The sequence below is a fragment of the Megascapheus bottae genome, chromosome 12, assembly GCF_031878675.1.
Source record: "Megascapheus bottae isolate mThoBot1 chromosome 12, mThoBot2.hap1, whole genome shotgun sequence".
Classification (NCBI taxonomy): Eukaryota; Metazoa; Chordata; class Mammalia; order Rodentia; family Geomyidae; genus Megascapheus; species Megascapheus bottae.
In genome coordinates this window covers 27,067,365-27,090,607 of record NC_143520.1, presented here as the reverse complement: position 1 = coordinate 27,090,607, position 23,243 = coordinate 27,067,365, and the positions used below count along the sequence as shown (strand labels likewise).

The window sequence follows — 23,243 nt, the reverse complement described above, 5'->3', positions numbered from 1 at the left end:
GTAGGTAGGAGGCTCCCTTGTTGCCCTGTAGTCCCTCCATGAAGAAAGCCTCAGGGAAGCCATCAATCACTTTCAGTCAGCGTGGTTCCCTTCATTTCCAAAGACTACTATACAGTTCCATGGTGGACTTGGAAGTTTTAATAAATATAGCTGCTGTCATTTGGTAAGAAAGCCAGCAGCAGATTCTGAAATACTTTGTTTTTTAAATAAACACTTTCCATCTTCCTTCCTCTTTAAAGAACAAAAAAGTGTCTGGGAGATGCTAAATGTTACCATCATTTGATTCCAGTTTTATAAACTAACTGAAGCTTAGAAGCTCCACTTTCTTAAAGGACCATTCATATAGTAATAAGAAAGCAATACAAATATTTAAAAGCTTCAAGGCCTTGAATAGGTCAGTGGGTGAGGTATTGTATGGACAGGTCTGTGGTAGATACAGTCAGTACTCACATCGCTCTGGAGCTCGTAGGCCTGCCGAGCATGGATGACATCGCTCTGGTCTGGCAGGCACGTCCACTGGTGCAAGTAGTGTTTGTAATCCACATCACTGACTAAGGTCTGGCACTTCTTGGCCAGCACCACCCCCAGCATGTCCACTGGGCTGCTGAACTTGGTCTTCCACTTCTCAAAGTCCTTCTTGTACTCCCTGTCACTCTGGATCTTGGCCACGTGCATGGACCACATCATCTTCGGGTCATCTTCTATGTTCCGGGCTCCGATGTGGTGGCCCAGCTGCTTGCGGTAGCCATCTTTGTATTTGTACTGAAGTGGAAATTCACCCATCAAATTTTATTGTAAACTTTTAGAGACCATCTTATAAAAATCATCCCACCTCTCACCCGAGTTTAACTTTCATTGATAAGCACCAATTTGAGGAACACAGAAGATACTGGAGGAGGAGGGAAGGCTTAGGAAAGAGTTCTAAATCTCTCTTGATTATTAGTATTTCACCTTTTGCCATTATTTCCATAAATTTATTTTCTGGCTCCATCCACCATTCCCCACGTGAAGTGAGCCCCTAATGTGTATTTCAATATTTAGGACGAAGTCTTATCGTATTCCCAGTCAGTGAGCTTTCATCTGTACAGCAGTGATCCGTGCCCTACACATTCTAGAGGCATCAAGAAAGAATACTGGTTCTACAGTGAGGGGCTGTACCGCGTGGCAGCTGCTACTGCTCAGAACGTAAGCTTGTGTCAGGAGCCTTCTCTAGTGCTGATCAATGGTCTTCTCATCATCAACTTCCAAGATGAATTATAACAAGAAGTACCATATGCAATTTTTACATATTATTGTGCTACATAAAGTCAGATTCTGCTCTCACTGAAACTCTAAACATGTGGATAATGCTTTCTGTAAGCCCAGTGGCCACTTTTAGGTAGATACCTCCCCATTTGCAGCTCTAATGGATATACATGAATGCGGCTTTCTCAGTTCTTGGCAGAACAGTTTGCATGGAAAAGCCTGTGTTCTACAGGTTACAAACTTCTTTCAGAAACATTTGATTTTCCATTTATAGTTTCCAAGGGAGGCCCAGGAAATTTCTCCTGAAGTGTTGATCACTTCAGGAGATTCAGTGTTGATCATTGCACAGGAGATTGATCATACACAGAGGGAATACAACTCACATCGCTGGCGATCTCTCTCGAGGCCTTGGCTGCCACAATGGGGATGGCATCGCTCCGCAAGTCGTAACCTTTCTTCTTTGCTTCTTCATTGGCGAGTTTATACAGACTCTAAATTTGGAACAACAGCAACAAGGAAAAAGAAACCAGATGCTGATATTCACATCCAAAAATTAATAGATGATTGAAATAAAGCACAAAATTTTCCAAAGATAAAACCTGTAATGCTATTATTTTTGTGAGTACTACACTCTCACTGTTTAAAAAGTACTATCAAGATTGTACTGTATCTGATTTTCATTTTAAAGTTTATACCAAAGTAACAATATACGTGTGTGTGTGTGTGTGTGTGTGTGTGTGTGTGTGTGTGTGTGTGTGTGTAACATAATGCAAATGTATTAGGTTACTGAGGCTGACAGGCCTAAGGCAGAAAAATTTAAATGAACTTTTGTTCATGTGAATTAATTTAATTTAATTTATGCCACTCTGACTCAGTGCCTATGGCTGTTCTGGAAATCTAATATGAAGATGAGGTTTCTCTCAGCTGTGACATTGCTGGAGTATTGATGACAGACCAATAACCTTTTGAACCAACCAGAGAGAAATCTAGCACAGAGGTGATTTAGCCACACCATTAACAAAGAGCTCTAGGAAGTGGTCATTTATTATGAACTAATAATCAGGGAAGTTCCTGCAGAAGGGTGATTCTCGAGATGGATCTTAGTGATGAGGCAGGTTTCTATAAGCCATAATGGAAGTCAGGGGAAAGAAAACTTAATTCACATAGGAGTGAATGAATTGAAGTATTGAAAGAGGGGCCTAAGTCCCCCAGGAAAAGTGCCAAGAATGGACTAAAAAGTCAGAGAATGGACTATGAACATATGAAAACTCTGATGTTTACTCCTTTTTTTTTTTTGCCAGTTCTGGGCTTGAGGTCAGGGCCTGAGTACTGTTCATGGACTTTCTCAAGGCCAGAGCTCTACCATTTGAGTCTCAGTGCCACATCTGGCTTTTTTTCTATGTATGTGGTACCAAGGAATCAAACCTGGATCTTCATTCATGCTAGGCAAGCACTCTACCACTAGGCCAAACTCCCATCCCTCTGATGTTTACTTCTATAGAAAAAACATATTAAGAACCTTTGAGGGATGAACATTGGTGGCTTACACCTGTAATTGTAGCTATTCAGGAGCCTGGGATCTAAGGTCAAGGTTTGAAACTAGATGGGAAAGACAAATCCAAGAGGTTCCTGTTGCTAAGTATCTAGGAAAAAGTGGGTAATAAAAGTGTGGCTCAAGTGATAGAAAGTCACTTTGAATGAAATAGTTAAGGAAGGATATAAGGACATGGGTTCAAGCACACATACAAATCTTTGAGAGTGTCATAATAAGTTAGCATTGTGTCATCTTGTCTTATATGACGTAGAAACACAAAAAAGAGTTTAATTGATGAGAGAATGCAAAGGTAAAGGAGACCAAGCAAGGGTAAGCACTAAATCAAGGGAATTTTTCCTGGGCTTCCTTGAATCCGCAGCCATACAAAAAGATCTCTCAGTTTTTAAACAGACAGCTGAGAATTTTAGAAATGCTAAGTGGTAACTCGTAGAGGTTCCTGATCTCCTTGCAATGTATGTTTTTCTGTAACAATCGAAAACTTCTTTGATTAGAGATATGGCTTAATTGGTAGCAACTACACGGTCCTGTGTTCAAACCCCACTACCACAACAGACAAAATAAGAATTTCTAGTAATGGTTGGGCTAAGTTCAGGCCTAGTGGTAGAGTACTTGCCTAGAATAAACAAAGCCCTAAGTTCAATCCCTCAGTTCCACATACACAGTAAAAGCCAGAAGTGGTGCTGTGGCTGAAGAGGTATAGTGCTAGTCTTGAGAAAGCCCAAGATCAATGCCCAGGCCCTGACTTCAAGCCCCAGACTAGCCAAAAAAAAAGAAAGAAAAAAGAACAAAAGAAAGAAAAGGAAAGGAAGGAGGAAAGAAAGGAAGGAAGGAAGAAAAGAAAGGAAGAAGGAATGAAAAAAAGAAGAAAGAAAGGAAAAAACAATATATTACTTGTTGATGGTAGAAAGCCAGGAGAAAAGAATCACAGCCATGAACAGAATTTTAGATTAATAAGACTCTCTCCAGGTTTAATCTCATAGCCTCAATTTAAAAAGAAATTATATCGAGGTAAATGGCAATCTTGGAGATGAGATTTAAATGATGAAGAGTACAAATGTGGGGTAGAAGAAATCTAGTGTTAGCCCTTGTAAAATGCTTCACAGTCTTGCTGATCCCAAGTTCACTGTGCACCAGTAGTAACATAATTGCCAGTGTCCTCCATAACATAGAAGCAAAGACTAAATATCCAGAAGATGAAATAGAATAGTTCATTCTATTCTATTCTGTCTATAGCTCACTTGCAACATTTTGGTGGTTTTGAGTCACATTTTTACCAGGAATAGCACGTAAAGAATTTCCAGGAACACTTAGACTATGAATAGAATCTAGAATGAGGAAGTAGAGGAGGACCCCTTGCTAGCCTATCTCTGTGGATGGGAGCAGATCACTTCTGTTAGCCTCGGAGGATTTCATGCATTTCCAGAGAGCAATGTGGTTCAATAGATGCAGCTGTGACACTCACTAGCCACTACGTTGAAAGGAACTATACAACATGTGGGTGGGGACAGGAGGGAAAAACTGTCAGGAGGGAAAGGGTAACAGCATTCAAAAAGAACTATATGCTTTATCTGATTTATAAAACTATAACTACTCTGTACCTCACTTTTACAATAACAGTATTTACACACACACACACACACACACACACACACACACACACACACACACACACACACACACACACACTGAATGGGATTTTCCAGAAGAAATGAACTGATTCCTATGACAAGCTTCTTGTCTTTGGGAATTCCTATGCAGACTGACCCTGTTGGATGGGATCTCTGTTCCTAGAAGGGAGGGTGATGTTTCTACCAAATCAAATCCCAGATGGCCTCGTGCTCATTAGAAGTGAAAAGGAAGTGGGCTTGTTAGAATATACAAAAAGATTCTCAAAGTCTCTGCCTCTGTGTGTTATTTGATAATATTGTGATGTTAGTACTTTAATTTTATAATTAAAAACATTAACTTTTCCCAGGAGGCTGAGATCTGAGGATTGCAATTTGAAGCCAGCTCAAGTAGGAAATTCCATGGGACTCTTTTCTCTAATTAACCACCAAAAAGCTAGAGGTGTGGCTGAGTGGTAGAGCACTAGCCTTGAGCAAAAAAGCTCAGGAACAGTGTCCAGACCCTGAGTTTGACCTGCAAGTCCAGCACACATGTACACATGCACACATACACACGTACACAAATTAAATTTTATCCTTAAACTATAACTTAAGTTCAATACCCATATATGGAAAATTTACTAAAACTTTGCTTTAATATCAGAATGAGATATATATCCATTTTCTTTATTGTTAATTTCCTCTCTTCAAAAATTAATGAGGAGCTGGCTGCAGTGGCTCACACCTATAATCCTAGCTACTCAGGAGGCTGAGATCTGAGGATCTCAATTCAAAGCCAGCCAGGACATTAAAGAATGACTCAGCTCCAATTAATCACTAGAAAACTGGGAGTAGGGTGGTAGCCTAGAGCTGAAGAGCACAGGGACAGCACACAGGCCTAGAGTTCAAGCCCCGTGACCAACAAATAATAATTAAAATAATAATAATAAAAAAGGAAAGGGTCTATTTAATAATCTCTTTTACTAATCTTTTTTAATAATCTCTTTGAAGTAATTATGAGTCATATTAAGACTGAACTTTTATGATTGTGATAAAGACATGTAAAAGCTGGTATTTATAAAAAGCGCAAAAAAAGAGATTGCTTATAAAGCTGCCATTTAGTATTATGTCACCATTGACATAATTGACATACAAAACTGTGAAAGCATGGAGGCATGAGCATCTGCTCTCACCTCACTGTAGTTGATCTTGTTCATTCTTGCCAGCATGATTTCAGGTGTATCCGGCATTATGTGGATCTGTGTCTTGTCTTTGTCCCAGGCTTCTGTGTACAAACGCTGTCAAAGAAAATACACAAATCCATCAGGACAAAAAAAAAAGAGAAATCAGTGCATAATGAGTAGGAATTTTAGGACCATGAGAATTTTGTCAACAACAACAAAAAGGTTATAGAATTTTATATACACATGTTTTATAAACATCTTCAATTAGTTCACAATGGAAGAGATATTTATAAATAACTCCTAATAATTTGAAAATAGTGATAGTTGAAAGAATAAGCATTTTTATGTAAAGACTTTAGCCAGAGAATATGTAATTTTTATGGACATCATGAGGGAATATTAAAATTTAAATGTGACATACATCCAGTAAACATTAGGTGATAAATTAGAGAAGAGATGATGAATAGATATTGTATAGACACCTTTTGTGGCTTAGAACTCATTTCTTTGCTCAGTCACTTTCCTTCTTCTTTGGTTGAGGTTCTCTAAATTTTGAAGGCTCACCTTATTCATAGTAATGGCATTATTCTTGGCCAATACTTGTTCCAGAGAATCAGTCACACTGGTAAACTTGAATCGGTCTGGTGGCTGACGATATGCTTTGTCACTCAAGATTTCAGTTGCCCTTTTGCATTTTTCCACATCCAAAGAGCCAATGGGCACCCAGCCAATGCCTTTCAACCACTGGAGATCGGACTTGTACATATTCTGTTGACACAAATTCTCTGTCAGTATTCATCCTCACCTGGAAGTGTTTTCATTTAAAGGACAAGAAATCAAGAACACTATTGCTTATTGTTGTTGTTATTATTTTTGGCAGCACAGAGCTTCATGCTTGGTAGGCACGCATTCACTGAGGCTGTGTCTCCAGCTCTGTTAGAGGCCTCATGCAAATACAATTTAGTAGGCCACCAAGTCAGGAATGTTAAATGATGAATATTCATAAAGAAGGCAGATATGCTACTCCCTCTTTGCAGAGATGGGTAAGCTTGAAACCACCTCTGGCTACCTTGTCAAAGGAGAGTCACTTCATTAACTTCTATCATCCTCAGTACTCACATCGCTCTGGAGCTCGTAGGCCTGCCGAGCATGGATGACATCGCTCTGGTCTGGCAGGCACGTCCACTGGTGCAAGTAGTGTTTGTAATCCACATCACTGACTAAGGTCTGGCACTTCTTGGCCAGCACCACCCCCAGCATGTCCACTGGGCTGCTGAACTTGGTCTTCCACTTCTCAAAGTCCTTCTTGTACTCCCTGTCACTCTGGATCTTGGCCACGTGCATGGACCACATCATCTTCGGGTCATCTTCTATGTTCCGGGCTCCGATGTGGTGGCCTAGCTGCTTGCGGTAGCCTTCTTTGTATTTGAACTGTAGGAAGAAGGATTTTCATTCATCTCTTTTGACTTTTGGTTAAAACAGCCCCAAGTTATTTTATCAACTAAAATAAATACATGTCTTTTGAGTATACAAATGGATATTTGCATGTGATAAACTATTTAGAAAATAAGTGAAATAGATACACCAAAAAATAAAATTGAAACATAATTCTACTACTCAGAACAAACTGTGGTACATGCATATGAAAGACAGTAAAATTGAAATATGAGTCAAGCATTGTATGGGGTTTAGCTTGCTTTCCAAGTTATTATGTAAGCATTCTTCTGTCACTCAATGTTCTCCATATACTTGATTTTAATAGCAACAGGATTTCATTCTAGGGCATACATGAACAATGTAACCCTTCTCTGATTATTGATCATTTAAATTTATGTTATAATTACTTCTAATATATTTGAAATAAAGGAAAATGTTTCTAAATCATGGACAAAAGAAATGACAGCATAACAATTTTTAGGAAGGTGTGAAAATCTGTTGACAAAAGGAAATTTCTGCAACCAATTTGTGGGTGCCTAGACAATATGTGGCTCAGACGGATAGGTCAACTGTGAATAACTGTGTCCTATTTACACATTCATTAGTACAGAGGGCACAGGCTAGGCTTGGAAGGGACCCTATAATATATATGTCACAAGAAATATAGCATGTAAAAATCTAAAATAATAATATCTGAACCATAGCCAACTCTTCCATGCTTTGGTTCAGTAAGCTATGGATGTATTTTGAAATGGTACTTATGGACTCAACCATGGCTAAAATTTCATGATGACAATAAAATTCTCATTAGTTTCATCTACTTCTGGGGGCAGGGGGTTGTTCGCAAGGGTTCTACTTTCGTAGTGCACTTGCTCCACTATAGATCCAAGAGAAACAATATGATTTTGAAAGCAGATCTTCTCAGCCGCACTTACGTCACTTGCGATGTCTCTGGAGGCCTTGGCTGCCTTGATGGGAATGGCATCCAATCGCATATCGTAGCCTTTCCTCTTGGCTTCTTCCAGTCCAAGTTTATATAATTTCTGCAGTAGACAAAACCCATTGTAAGTTTCAATTATAAAGTGCAGTGAAAGGAAACTCTATCTTGTACTATGAATGTATTGCTTACCTCACTGTAATTCACTTTGTTTTGTTTAGCTAGTACAACTTCAGGTGTGTCTGGCATAATGTGGACAGTAGTTTTATCTTTATTCCAAGCTTCTGTATAGAGATGCTAAAACAAAGACATAACAAGTGCATATCTGTAATGAGTAGTCTGATCCTATTTGACTTTTTAAAAATTATCTTTAAGAGGTTGTACAAAGGAGTTGCCATTTACCAGTTTATGAATGCAATATATCTTGATCAATGCCACTCATGCCTCTCTACCTACCACTCCTTTTTTTCTCCTTCATTTTGTAGGCTATGCACTGGATTGTGGAGTAGTGTAATTCTCAGTGACAAGTGACACTTTCAATCTTGCTTTGGCAAGAAATACATTGACTTAAAAGCCCCTTTAATATCATGCCATATAGCCATATACTTATAAATTTTCTTGTATAAATGGGTTTCAGTTTCCATCCCTCACCCCCAAATACCTCCTTCATGCTAAGAATGGACTTACATGATTCATGGTAATAGCATTGTTTTTTGCCAACACCATAGGTATTGAGTCCATTAGGCTGGAGAACTTGAATTTATCTGGGTGCTGACGGTAAACATGGTCACTCAAAATCTGAGTAGCTCTTTTGTTCTTCTCATCCTCAAGAGAACCAGTAGGCATCCAGCCAATGCCTCTTAGCCACTGAAGATCAGCTTTGTACAAATTCTGAAATTTCAAGTAATAAATCATTAAATGTTAAGCATATGATTCTAAAGAAATAAAAATTTATATTATATTCCATTATTATGCTATTTTTACTTGTGCCAGTGCCAAAGCTTGAACTCAGGGCCTGGGCACTATCCCTAAGCTTCTTTGATTCAAGGACAGCACTGTATCACTTGATCCACAGTGCTACTTACAGACTTTTCTGAGTAGTCTAATTGAGATGAATCTTATGGACTTTCCTACCTAGACTGACTTTGAATTGTGATCTTCAGATCTCAGTCTCCTGAGTAGCTAGAATTAAAGGTATGAGCCACCAGCACCTGGCTTACATCATTATCATCATCATCATCATCATCATCATCATCATCATCATCATCATCATCATCATTATTTTGCCAGTCCTGGGGCTTGAACTCAGGGTCTCAGTGCTGTCCCTGGGCTTTCTCAAGGCTAGTGCACTACCACTTGAGCCACAGCACCATTTCTGGCTTTTTCTATGTATGTGGTACCAAGGAATTGAACCTGGGTCTTCATGCATGCTAGGCAAGCACTTTGCCAGTAGGCCAAACTCCCGGCCTCCTATATTATTATTTTTTAGTGCTTGAATTATTGGGAAATTTCAAAAGCTGGCTACATATTATAAATCAACCAAATATGCTTTTTTTAAATTTTCGGGCACCAGAAGGTCTGTGGCTTCTTCCACAGATACCCCAAGGTCTTATTCACAGGGTATTTATTGATTATCAAACAGGAGAATAAGTTCAGAAAACCAGTCCACAATCTCTTGTGAGAATGATCTCCAGTGGGGAGACTTCCTGTTCTCAAGAGATAAAACAAAAAACAGCCAGTTGTCTTTGCCAGCACTTGGCCTAAGGGCAGAAAGTTTGGTCCCTGTAAGGTTAATAGGTCACTCCCAACTTTCCTTGATTTTAGAGAATGGCATTCCAATTCTCTTTGACATTATGACTCAGCATCCACAGGCTAGGACAAACAAGGGACAGTAAAAGAGATAAGAGATAACATAGTACATTAAGGACAACAGTCACTCATGATATGGCTTTTGTTTCTATATCCTAGAGGTCCTTCCATTTACCGGTTATTCTATATGGCCTTATGTATCTAGGTTTTGTTTTATTGTAACCTCTGCTAGCAGAGCCCAAGGTTTCTATTGATTATGACAAATGAGGGAAATCATTGAACCTATCCAAACATGTTTTTAATTGGAAGATTTTGTTTATTTATTTTTATTTTTTGTGGGACTTGAACTCTGGGCCTGGGTGTTATCCCTGAGCTCTTCAGCTCAGAGACCCCTCTAGTGGTTAATTGGAGATAAGAGTCTCACAGACTTTAGTGCCAGGGCTGGCTTTGAACGGGGATCCTCAGATCTCGGCCTCCTGAATAGCTAGGATTACAGGCATGAGCCACCACACCTGACTGAGTTTGTTGATTTTTAATGCATATTAAATTTCAGAAAACCCCTAACAAAAGCATGTAGAGAATGTGTCAATTTTTCAATGCCTTGATTAGCAAACTAGGAGCATGCATTGAAGCCTCTGGGGTATTTGTCTCTTTTTCTGTGGAACAAAAATGGTACCTACAGCTATCTGGGTAGCAGAACACATTCTGTGCATTAATCCAGGGAAGTTGAACTTGGTTCTGTAAACTCAACTCCGTTCACTTGAGGAGAACTTTGATACTTATAAAAGCAGACACATTATGTCATCAAGCAAAGGAAAACCTTAAACTCACATCGCTCTGGAGGTCGTAGGCCTGCCGAGCATGGATGACATCGCTCTGGTCTGGCAGGCAAATCCACTGGTGCAAGTAGTGTTTGTAATCCACATCACTGACTAAGGTCTGGCACTTCTTGGCCAGCACCACCCCCAGCATGTCCACTGGGCTGCTGAACTTGGTCTTCCACTTCTCAAAGTCCTTCTTGTACTCCCTGTCACTCTGGATCTTGGCCACGTGCATGGACCACATCATCTTCGGGTCATCTTCTATGTTCCGGGCTCCGATGTGGTGGCCCAGCTGTTTGCGAAAGCCTTCTTTGTACTTGTACTAAATAAAAAGAAAATACATGTCTAATTCCTTTCAAAATTAGCTTTTGTTGTCATCATTGCGGCAAATTACAAAGCTCATTAACTTTAAAGATCTTACTAAGCCTGGAGAGCCAAAAATATCAAATAAGCTTTCAAATAAGAGGGATTAAAGGCTAACTTCAGCTTTAAATTCCACATATCATAAATGTACCTTTAATCTTATCCCCCTCCTACAACTGCATACCTAGGATCACTTCATTCTGCTTTAATTTATTACCCCTTAGACGATTTTGTTCAATTTAAAATTACATTCAGGTTGCTTTGAAGTGATAAATTGCAATCTAATCAATAGCAGTGGGAAGTAAAGTCTTACTTCGCTAGCAATTTCCCGAGATGCTTTTGCAGCTTTGATGGGAATAGCATCCACTGGGAGATCGTAACCTTTTTTCTTCAGCTCCTCATAACCCATTCGATAGAGTTTCTGTTGAGAGAAAAGATGATCACTTTAGGGAAAATGACTTTTCATGAACAACTGCAGCATAATGAGTCCAATGTGTTAAATGTTTTAATAGTCCATGAGAACAGTATCTGTGCTCTTGACAACTCAAAAGTAATTGGAAACTATGGCTACAGATTGCTAATGAACATATTTTACACTTTTAATCTCTTTGATTACCTCAATGCACAGAATTAAATGCTAGTTCTTCCCTAATACTTACGAGAATGCCACAGAGGCCAAGTGTTAGAGAAAATGAAATGGATTATAATTTAGGAGGTTTTTCCAGTTATTGCTGAGTGTTTCATTACCAGTTGCTACAATAAGAGCAAATGCCTTTCCACCTTAATCTTCTAGTGAAGGAAAATTGTGCATAAGGGATGGTTGCTTCTGCATGGCTAATGCATTGTGAAACAGTGACCACCGCATGTTACAGGTCATGCTGAAGAAGGATAACTACCTGTAGGTAAGACACAATCTTCATAATGTTCAAAACTTTAATAATTAAACATTGTAATTACTGAATTAGAAAACCTTACATGTAAAATGCTGTTTCCTCAGATTTGTGTCAGAAAGAGATAATTGACAATATAAATTAAATGCATTTTATTTAAAAAATCAGACTGTTTAAATGCCTGTTGATCTTGGATGTAGGCTTGTAGTTTAGCTCTTGGAGTCTTACTCCAATATATTCATCAGTATTATAATTATTCTCATGGATCATGAGGCATTGCGATCATAAACTGACATGTTGACTTGAAACTCCTTTGTACAACTACTTAAAGATATATTTTCTTTGTGTGTTCTTGGGTTTGCATTGATGGCCTGAACCCTGCTCTTGAGCTTGTTTTGCTCAAGAATAGTCACCAGCTCTACTTCTGGTTTGTTGGTAATTAATTGGAGATAAGAGTCTTAGGACAGTTATTCTATTACATTTTATAACTTATTTTAAATAACTAGTTTTTACTCTATGATGAGAATAAAATTAAAAGCAAAATTCCCCTGCATGGGTTTTAGTGTGCTTACGCATTCAAAGTTGATACAAACGAAAATAATGCAGATCTGGAGAGAATTCTCTCTGCCCATAAATAAGACCTATCCATATGAGGGAGAGTAAAGTAATTCAGTTTATTCTAATGAGATGCACAGTAATGAAATAAAGGAACAGGAAGCACTCTTCTCCAACTCTGTCCAAGTTAGGGACACTCACATCTTAAATCTGTAAGTCTCATGCCATTTACAAATGAAAATGATCCAGAAATTCAAAAGAACTTTTAACTTCATAGCCTGAGAAGCAATTAAACTGGACTCTCTGAAAATGCAGGCTGAATCTGGAAACTTACATCACTAGTATTTATTAAGTTTGCCTTAGCCAGCATGATGTCAGGGGTATCAGGCATGATGTGGATTTGAGTCTTGTCCTTGTCCCACGCTTCTCTGTAAAGTCTCTAAAATAAGAAATAAGAAGTTTTCAGTGTATTTTTAGATTAGTACATGGCATGGCTTCAAATTACATTGTGAATTCATGTGCTTTAAACATTGTAATTGAAACATAGGAGACAACATAATGAGGAAAAAAGAGCAGCTTTCTTGACTTACCTAGAATATACCCCCCTGTAGATTATGGATCTCCTTTTCAAAGTTCCATATAGTACTGCCTATAAGAAATCAACTCAAGTAGAACCTTTGCCAGTATCAAATGGAATGGAGATGTACTACTTTGGGGATGTAAAAATCTTCCTTAGTGTTTAATTGGTATTTACCTCTGTCTTCTCAAAAGACAACTTATTCAAAGAATGTAGAGAAACAAGGACCTACATATTTCTCAATAGATCTGTGGCTTACATTGTTATATAATTATTTTGGAGGATAAAAATATGTATAATCCGAGGATCCCTAAAAGGACTATTTAGAAGTTTATCAATATTGTACAGATATCCTAAAGCCATCTGTATTTTTGTCTTCAACAGAGGGTAAACAGGAACCAAATAAAAATTTCACAGATTTGCTAAAATAAAGGAATAAAAGTTTGAAAAACAGAAATTTTTAGTGTTGAAAAAAATCTCCCTTTAAGATACTTTTTATCAATTATAAAGGATGAAACAGTAACTTGACCATAAATGTATCAGGCATAATAATCTAAAGTTTAATTAAAAAGTTAATTATCAAAATTAAAACAATCAATAATAGGACAACTTGATATCATATATCACCTTATAAGAAGTACTGAGGAAGATGCGACATTAGACATCCTTCTAAATCAACGAGGACACAATGGTAAACTAAAATGGATGAGATTCTTCTATGAAATACTTAGCCTGTCTTTTCTTTTCTCACAGATTCAAAGACTTTAATGACCAGGAAATAGTGGAGAAATATAGTGTAGTGTAGTGTAGTGTAGGGGAGTGTAGTATTGTAAAGGCTTCCAAGTAAAATATATGATCTTGGATTAGATTCTGAGCCAGGGACAAATTTTTCTTTTAGTATAAGGGGTATTAGTGGTATAACTGAACAAATTCTATATCATGTCAACATTAATTCCTTGATTTTGATCATCCTGTTGTGGTTATATAAGAGAAGGACCTTATTAGCAAGATATATACTCTGAAGTATTTAGGAGTAATGTGGCATCAGGAAGCAACTCACATCTCACCGACTGAAAGTCGATGGAAAGGAGGAAGAGATAAGAAAGCAAATGTGTTAAAATGATGCAATCCGGGTGAACAGAGTATAGTCTATACTGTGCAATCAGGGTGAGAAGTATGAAGTCTATACTATCTTTTAGCTTTTGCGTATCACAGAAATTATTCCAATGTGTTTTCATACTTATGAATGTACCTTTGAGGTGTATAGTGTGAGACATGTAGGACTGGCATTTTCTTTCTTTCTTTCTTTTTTAACATGCTTACTTCAGTGCATATAAACCAGAAAAGTGAATTAAGATCTCTAGGACAAAAGCCAAATGAGGCTCCTTAACTCTCATCTATATTTACTCCAGTTCTGCTCCTACCTTTCTGATTCATTCCCAGCAACAGAGCTTCTCAATCTTTCAACTGTTGGTGCTGGTCACCAGCTGATTCTTGTGCATTGTGGGATTCTCATCAGCATCCCTGGTTTCCATCCACTAGAGGCCAGTAGCATGCCACCACCAAGTTACAAAAAGCAAATATGTTTCTAGATGGTGTCTAATATCTCCTGTGGGACAAAATTGTCCCCACTGAAAAGCACTAACCAGACTGTTTTAGTACATTCAGTGGAATATGCTACTTTTATCCCATGGAACCAGAAAAAGAATGCTAAATAGTTTTCATACTAGAATAGATATACTCAAAAGAAGAGATAGCAGCATCAAGGACCCTAGCTGGTTCTGATTCTGCCTGGGCCCTAGAGAATTAATGTATCAGAGTCTCTGCAACTACCTCACACGGTTAGGGGTATGTAAAGCAACCTTAAGAGCTAAAGTTTTTCTTTTAGTCACCTTATTGTAAGTTCAGAGCTTCATGGAAAGGAAAAAATTTCATAAGAATGAGGAATTATTTTGCACAGATGTGTGCTTCATCAATCATTTTGATTAAAACTGTCATAATAAAACAAAAAAATGAAGGAAGGATACTTAAAACATTCATAGTACACTGATAGGTCAGCATTTACTACAGCTTTTAGGAAACAAAATTGCAAAAAGTGTATGGATTCAGCTAAAGAGAGAGGGTTTATAATTTATTCATATTTAATGAGCTAAATAAGGGCCTATATATATTATATAAAACTTTTCATATATGTGATATAGGTAGACTACACAGCACATTGTATAGTAGATACTATGTATAAATATACATTTAGATCATACATGCATGTGTATTTTTAGGTTCTCTAAGACAATTACTAATATATTTATGTAATACCTATTTTCGTAATGTTTGTAATGTTCAGGGTTAATCTATTTAGTTGAGTAGTGATGAGGAGCCTTTCTCCATTTGGGAGAAAATACACTTTCTTTTTTGTATTTTGAGATAGGATCTGCCCCTGAAGCTACTACATGTGGCAGATAAACACTCTACAACATTTCCACTTTGCTCTCCCCTTCACATACTCTATTGTAGATTAGGACATACGTGGTTTTTTTTGTTTGTTTGTTTGTTTTTGTTTTTGTTTTTTTTTTTGGCCAGTCGTGGGCTTGAGCTCAGGGCCTGAGCACTGTCCTTGGACTTTCTCAAGGTTAGAGCTCTACCACTTGAGCCTCAGCACCATTTCTGGCTTTTTTCTATGTATGTGGTACCGAGGAATTGAACCCGGGTCTTCGTGCATGCTAGGCAAGCACTCTACCACTAAGCCAAACTCCCGGTCCCTCACATACTCTATTGTAATCAAAAATAAAATTCTGTCTTTAATGCCCTGAAGGTTCACGAAAAAAAGCATTTCAGTAACTTTCTCATTACATTCTAATTAAACAAATTTGAATGACTATCAAATTATTTTTATATTATTCCACAAATCAACATAAAGTAAACCAATATAAAATATCATGTAGTCATATCATGTAACCCTTCTTTTAATTACAATAAAAATATATGAAAAAAATATCATGTAGTCCTGTGGAAAGTAATCCTTTGCTATTCTATTGCTTTATTAAATGTATACTATTGAGAAACTGCTAGGGAGCAGACAGTATATTCCACTTCATTAATTTCTGAAACATTACTCACATCACTCCTATTTTTGGCATTTGTTTTTGCCAGAACTATGTCCATGGCATCAGGAATGCTGGTGAACTTGTTTCTGTCTGGAGGCTGGCGATACTTCTTTTCACTGATGATTTCTGAAGCCCGCTTGTTCTTTTCTGCTTCTAAAGAACCAAGAGGACTCCATCCTATGCCTTTCAGCCACTCAAGGTCAGACTTATACATATTCTGTGAAAGGACAAAGCAAGCCATCACAATCTGGTCTTCACCTGGCCCCTTGGACTGTCTATACACATTACAAACACATGCATTTAGATTTTCAGTAACAATTGCTCTAAATTCTGCTGTCTATAACTAAATGGCTACTGATATGAAAGATGAAGCATCACATACACTAACAAAGGTTAATAGACACTGACCTCACTCTGGAGTTCATACACTTTTTTAGCTTGGATGACATCGTTCTGGTCTGGCAAGCACGTCCACTGGTGCAGGTAGTTCTTGTAGTCCACGTCACTAACCAAGGCCTGACACTTCTTGGCCAGCACCACCCCCAGCATGTCCACTGGGCTGCTGTACTTGGTCTTCCACTTCTCAAAGTCTTTCTTGTATTCCCTGTCACTCTGCATTTTGGCTACGTTCATTGACAACACAAGTTTTGGGTCATCCTGCACACTGCGGAATCCAATATGGTGTCCAAGTTGCTTCCTGTACCCTTGTTTATATTTAAACTGAAATAAAAGGAAATCCAATATGTCAATACAAACAAAGGTCAAGTTAAGGTAAACTTGTTCAATTTTCAAACTTGTTTTCATACACTGAAACAAGAGAAGGGAAATCTATGCTAACTTAGGTAAGGAAAGTTTTCTTATTTGCTATTTAAGTGGAGGCTTCCAAAGAAATCTGATGTCATTGAGTAGCAAGAGAGATTATCATGAGGAATTAATAGATTCCAATTAGACGCACAAATAAATGCTCCATATACTATAGACTGACTTCAGGGTAACATTTCCTAAAATCTTTTGGAAATGATCATCTTACTGAAAAAAATATGGGCTAAAATGCAGAAAAATTATTAAGTACATTGCCTGGTAAACAAGCTTAAAACCACAGATGAATTTACTCAGTAGCAGGGTTTCCAGAGGTTTTTCCCATGGTTATATGAGATAAACAGTCCCATATTAATATCTTATATCCACAAGTGGCTTGAAATATGAAATTAGAAAGTCCTTGAAGAGTACAATGTAACTCCAAAGAAATAAAAATGAACTACCTAAATTTAAATAAAAGAAAAATCTAATATTAAGTTTCAATTAAAAAATTAATATCTGTGCCATTGATAGTAACAACAAAGATAAAAATGAATCCAATGCCATTTACTTGTTGTTAGCTGCTAAGCATGTCCTAATTCATAGAGTAGGTTCTACTCTTTCATAAAACCTAGTTTTATTGTTACATATATTAAGACATATATTAATACTTTAAGTTTATTTTATCCTTGATATGGACAATCTGACAACATTACTTATACAATAAGTAGTGCCACAAATTTTGTGTGGAGCACAGATAAATGTACACCAGCAGTTCATTTACTCCAGCCTAACATCCTGCATCAAAACAATACTAAATTTTGAGGCACTGTCATTTTTTATAAGTACATGAATATTTATAACAATATGATTCACAGTAGCAATTTGTCTCCCTTCCCTCCTACACAAATCCTAAACTTCAACCAGAGCTGGAAATAACACCAATATCCATCATTGGATAAATGGGTAAATAAAATATGGTATATATATATATATATACAGTGAAATATTCAGTAATAAAAAGAAATGATGGGCAGATACATGCTATAGCATGCCTGATCTCAACAAATTATGCTAGCTGAAAAACATCAGACACAAAAAAAGACATAGCAGTTAATATTCCAGTTACATGTAACATTTCAGAGTAGACAAATCCATAAAGTCAGGAAGCATAGTGATAGTTGCTATGCAGTGGAAGGAAATAGTAAGAAAGTAACTGCTAAGTGGAATGGAGTTTTCTCTTGAGGTGATGAAACTAAGTGCTGATTTAACAGAACCCGATACAGGTGCTAGTTCTACCTCTAGTTTAAAAGGCATTTTGAGAGACAAAGCCATCAGGTTGGTTAGTAAAGTATATAAAGTTGAAATAAGGAAATGTATAATGACAAAGATGGCCCACAAGGACATGACCTGACTTGAAGGATTCTGAAATTCATAGTCATCTATATATCCAGAGGCAGTTGGATGTGGAGACAAGATAGAATGTTGACTGAAAAGTTGGATTAAACTGTTATCTTCTAATTTCTGTTCTTATTAAATCACATACTCAGAAAGAGCTGTGAGTTGAAGTTACATACATATACACATATGTCATTTGAATCTTAGGAAATATAATTTCTACCGTGGTATAAAAGTTCACTTATAGTTAATTTTAGTATAAGATTTCTAAAGATTCTTGGTAATGAGTTCACAGGAAAGAATTCAGGTTATATAAAATGGTAGATTATTCTGTAATACTAATATTATTTTTTTAATTCTTAAGCTATTATTTGTTGAATTTCTAGTGAACATTTAAGCATCTGTATCATTTTAGGATAATCATTACGCTGACTCACTGTAATGAGGTATTGACCTGCAAGCCAGACATGGGTAACAATCCTAATACATTTTTCCAGTACTTCTGAGTGCCACCTTTGAATTAGCTAGAATATTCTCTAACATTTTTGTAATTTGGTGTCAGATTCTGTCTTTTACACATTCTTTCCACTTTGCACTTTAACTGACCTATTAAATCAAGTCATTCTTTTGTTATAAAAATGCTGGTTAAGACATTGTACTTCTCAGCAGGGCATTGGTGGCCCCACCTATAATTCTAGCAACTCAGGTGGGTAAGATCTAAGAATCACGAGTTAAAGCCAGCTGAAGCAAGGAAGTCCATGAGGCTCTTATCTCCAATTAACTATGCCTCTCCCCCCCAAAAAGGCAAAGGTGGAACTGTGGTTCAAGTGGAAGAGAGATAGCCTTCAGAAAAAATGCAACAACAACAACAACAACAAAACCTCATAGACAGTGACTATGAGTTCAGTACCCATGACTGACAAAACAGCAAAACAAAAAAAATTGAATTCTCTACGAAGTTTTAGTAATTTATTTTTTAAAACCATGATCCTTTATTACTTCTTGGTTACTCTATGGACAAAAATGAACTATTTGTCTACAAACTTTTTTTTTTTTGGTCAGTCCATGGGGATTGAACTCTTGAGCTTCAGCATTGTCCCTGGGCTCTTCAGCTCAAGGTAACTGCCCTACCCCTTGAGCCACAGAGCCATCTCTAGTATTCTAGTGGTTAATTGGAGATAAGAGTCTCACCAGTTACAGTGTCCAGGCTGGCTTTGAACCTAGATCCTCAGATCTTAGCCTCCCGAGTACCTAGGATTACAGGTGTGAGCCACCATTCCTGGCTTTGTCTATATACATTTTATCTAAGTAGACATATAGAAAACCATTCATAAAGAGGAACCTTATCTAGTTTATTTGGCAAATGTGCTCCATTTCTAATTATAACTAGAAGTCTCTTACAGTACAAGTACCCTTTTTCTATGAATTTTGGACCAGATGTTTAAATTTTTATGGTACCATATGTACCATAAATATAAATTCCTAAACTTTTCAAGATTTTCTATGCTAATTTATTACAATTATGTTAGTGAATGAATGGCCTAAATGTAAGTAACTTGTAGTTCATTTTTAAATATATACATGTAGAAAAGCATTGTTATTGGATATTTGAGGTTGATTTATTAGCTGGTACTTGGAATAGCCTAGTGTAGAGAACTGGGAGGGGGTGGAGGAGGGAAATTGGGAGAAAAACATGGGATGGGGTAACAATGTTCAAGAAACCCATGTACCCACTACTGATGAATGTAACTGTAACTCCTCTGTACATCACTCCAACAATAAAATAAAATTTTAAACATAGCCTAGTGGGAAAACAAAAGTTAATTTCAAGTAAATTAGGAAAAAATTAAAATCTGTAGCTCTTTAAAGTATCTCAAAACATCTCAATGTAATAACGCTTTGAGGGTCTTTGGCCCAACCTGGAATGAAGAAGCACCTACTGATGTTTAAACACTGATGAAGAGTAAATTTTGGGTAAGATGGACGGCAGGTTAGATGAAAGGAGAACCAGTGTATTTTGAAAAGTAAAGAATTTCTATAAACATAGTTGCCGCCATCTAGTCATCTGATGGAGATAAACGTATATACTTATAGACATACTTACATCGCTAGCAATGTCTCTTGAAGACTTGGCCAGCTGTACAGAAATGGCATCAACTGGGAGATCATAGCCTTTCTTCAGTGCTTCTTCCCATCCAAGTTTATAGAGTTTCTGAAAATTAAGAAATGTTTTAGCATTACTCTTTCTATATTAAAAGTTACTAAGCAAAAGCTTACATAGAGTCTTCACCAAATTCTAACCTAATCTACCCCATCTCTGAAGATAAAAACAGGTTGTTTCACAGATGAACAGTATCATCTGATGTGGCTCTGTTTCTATTTTTGGTTCTGGCTCTGAGACTCCCTGATAGTATTTGAATATTTTTCAACAACTCTATAGTCTTATCAGGCTTATCAGTATCTTCCTTTCTGCTCTTTACTACAACCAATTGTTTTAAACACTGGTACTAAGATTATAAAAATGACAAGAAAAAACCACAGAATTTTAAATACTTAATGTTAAAAGTAATAGTTACAATGTCTTTCATATATTACAATAATTGTTTAAGCTTTTCTGAGTCAAATTCATTCAACGGATGTATTTCTGTTAAAATCTGAGTAGTAATTGAAGTAGCAAATAGTCATGAAATTTCTCATTTGATCTCTATGGCAGTCTAATGTCATAGCACTTTCATGATTCCAATTTTAGGAATGAGAAACTGAGGTTAACCAGATTCACTCACTCCTTCCCACTGTTGTTGCTTACATCACTATTTCTAACTGAAACACATTATAAACTTCTATGCTTTAAAAGAAAATATAAAACCATGTTTATGTTCTTTTACCTGGCTATAGAGTGTTTGATTCTGCTTCGCTTGCAAAATATCAGGTGTATCAGGCATCACATGAATCTTGGTTTTATCTTTATTCCAGTCAACAGTATATAAATGCTAGGAAATGGAGGGGAAAAGATAGATGAAATCTGCATATTTGTGTAGGCCAAACAGAAAATATGGAATACTTAAAGGCACTTCACTTAAAGTAGTAAATAACAAAAACAACACATGACCTGGAACAGACATCGCGTGAGGCTGGCCTTCGCCCTGCCCCTGCCTCCTGAATGCTAGGATTATAGACATGTGTTACATGTCCAGCTTCAAGCACAGATTTTTTAAAAATAATATTTAAAGTATTTCTATTATTTATATGTAAATGAAGTCACTTAAAATATGATTTCTCAGAAGCTCAGAGTAGAGGAAAAGAATGGTGGAAGGGGTGACACTAATCAAGATGCATGATATTCATACATCTACCTATGTAACTAAAATCCCATTGCATACATCTTTAAAGAAAATGAATAAAATAAAATTAAAAACAAGACTATGAAGTTGAGTATATAAAAAAGGAAATTAAAAAATACTTTTATCAGCATAAATTTACTACACAAGGGAAATTTTGCTGTGACACTTTGACTCAATATATAATGTACTCCAATCAATAACTCCTGCTATTTTCCTTTACCCCCTCCTTACTTCCTCATGCAATTTCATAGCATTTCATTCATAGAATGAATATCACATGCTGTCTGGTGCTGGTGGCCCACGCCTGTAATCCTAACTTCTCAGGAGGCTGAGATTTGATGATTAGGGTTCAAAGCCAGCCTGGGTATGAATCTCTGCAAGACTCTTATCTCCAATTAACCACCAGAAAACTTGTAAGAAATATAAGTAATTTCTAATCCATTTAGAAGAGCAAAGGAAGGCAAAACCAGAGATGGACCCTGGAAAATAGCAAAGGCAATGTTCATGAATGATTCACCGGTGCCTAGAAGTGGTGGACTCATGGACTCAAGTTCAGTTTCCAAACAAGAACTAGGACTTTTTAGCCTTTCCTTACTGGGGAAAGGCAACAATTCTTCCTACCTTGTTCATGGTATGCGCATTCTGCTTGGCTAGCACCATATCCATGGAATCAGTCAGCTTTTTAAACTGGAAGGTGCTAGGGTGCTGGCGATATTTCTGGTCACTGGCATATTCTGTTGCTTTCTTGGCCTTCTCTACTTCTAAAGAACCAGCTGGGCTCCAGCCAAGTCCTTTATACCATTCGTTATAGTCCTGCTTATATTCATTCTATAAAAAGAAGAGACAAGCTATCAATTTGCACACCAATGTCTAGTACAGAAATCTCTCCTTTCCCATGCCAGAGATCCATCCCAGTATCACCCACATAGAAGGGCAGCCTTACATCACTCTGTATGCGATTCATATTCCTGGTCAGCTCGATGTTCATGGCATCTGGAAGGAGGATGTACTTGTGGATCAGGTGCTTGTAGTTAGTGTTGGTGATGTTGGCTTGGGCATCCTTGGCAGCTGTGACACTCAACATGTCGGCAGAGGTGTGGTAGCTAGTCTTTGTCTTCTCATAGTTCTTCTTGTACTCTCGATCAGACTGCATCTTGGCTACTTGCATGGAGTGGACCAATTTAGGATCATCTTCCAGGCTGCGGAAACCAACCATTTTCCCCTTCTCCTTTTCATAATTATACTTGTATTTGTACTGTGAAGTAAATATGGAGATGTATGAAGAACAAGTCTCTTAGCTGGTTATCATTCTTGTATTGATATTCTATGTGATAAAATTCATACTCATATTGCACTCTCAAATTACAAATCAATTTCTATATACTGTAATTCTCACAACTATACCCTGGGAGGTAGATAGCAAAGTTCTCATTACAGTCCCCATTTTATCTATAATTATATGCTGAAACTAGTGAGGTGAATGACTTGCTGAGGTAATTTGTGTCCTGTACACTGTACTACACTAACATATACGTGATTTGGTGCTACAAGAATACTGCAAGACAAAAAAGCAGGGTAGTCTAAGCAGTTTGATAAATTACCCAGCAGTTATTTCCAAATGAGAG

General features: G+C 37.2%; 1 protein-coding gene across 4 annotated transcripts in view; it reads right to left on the bottom strand.

The window, feature by feature from the left end:
* Positions 1-23,243, bottom strand: part of Neb (nebulin) — a 207,758-nt gene that overhangs the window by 110,182 nt on the left and 74,333 nt on the right. For all 4 annotated transcript variants that reach the window (XM_090343110.1, XM_090343109.1, XM_090343111.1 and 1 more), the window contains exons 47-63: positions 22,562-22,873; positions 22,240-22,446; positions 21,163-21,267; positions 20,382-20,489; positions 16,490-16,801; positions 16,095-16,298; positions 12,735-12,839; positions 11,269-11,376; positions 10,603-10,914; positions 8,650-8,853; positions 8,155-8,259; positions 7,961-8,068; positions 6,708-7,019; positions 6,153-6,356; positions 5,598-5,702; positions 1,629-1,736; positions 451-762 (exon numbers count right to left, since the gene is read on the bottom strand). In XM_090343110.1, coding sequence (XP_090199236.1) covers positions 451-762; positions 1,629-1,736; positions 5,598-5,702; positions 6,153-6,356; positions 6,708-7,019; positions 7,961-8,068; positions 8,155-8,259; positions 8,650-8,853; positions 10,603-10,914; positions 11,269-11,376; positions 12,735-12,839; positions 16,095-16,298; positions 16,490-16,801; positions 20,382-20,489; positions 21,163-21,267; positions 22,240-22,446; positions 22,562-22,873 — 3,231 coding nt within the window. The remainder of the gene's footprint in view (positions 1-450; positions 763-1,628; positions 1,737-5,597; positions 5,703-6,152; positions 6,357-6,707; positions 7,020-7,960; positions 8,069-8,154; positions 8,260-8,649; positions 8,854-10,602; positions 10,915-11,268; positions 11,377-12,734; positions 12,840-16,094; positions 16,299-16,489; positions 16,802-20,381; positions 20,490-21,162; positions 21,268-22,239; positions 22,447-22,561; positions 22,874-23,243) is intronic.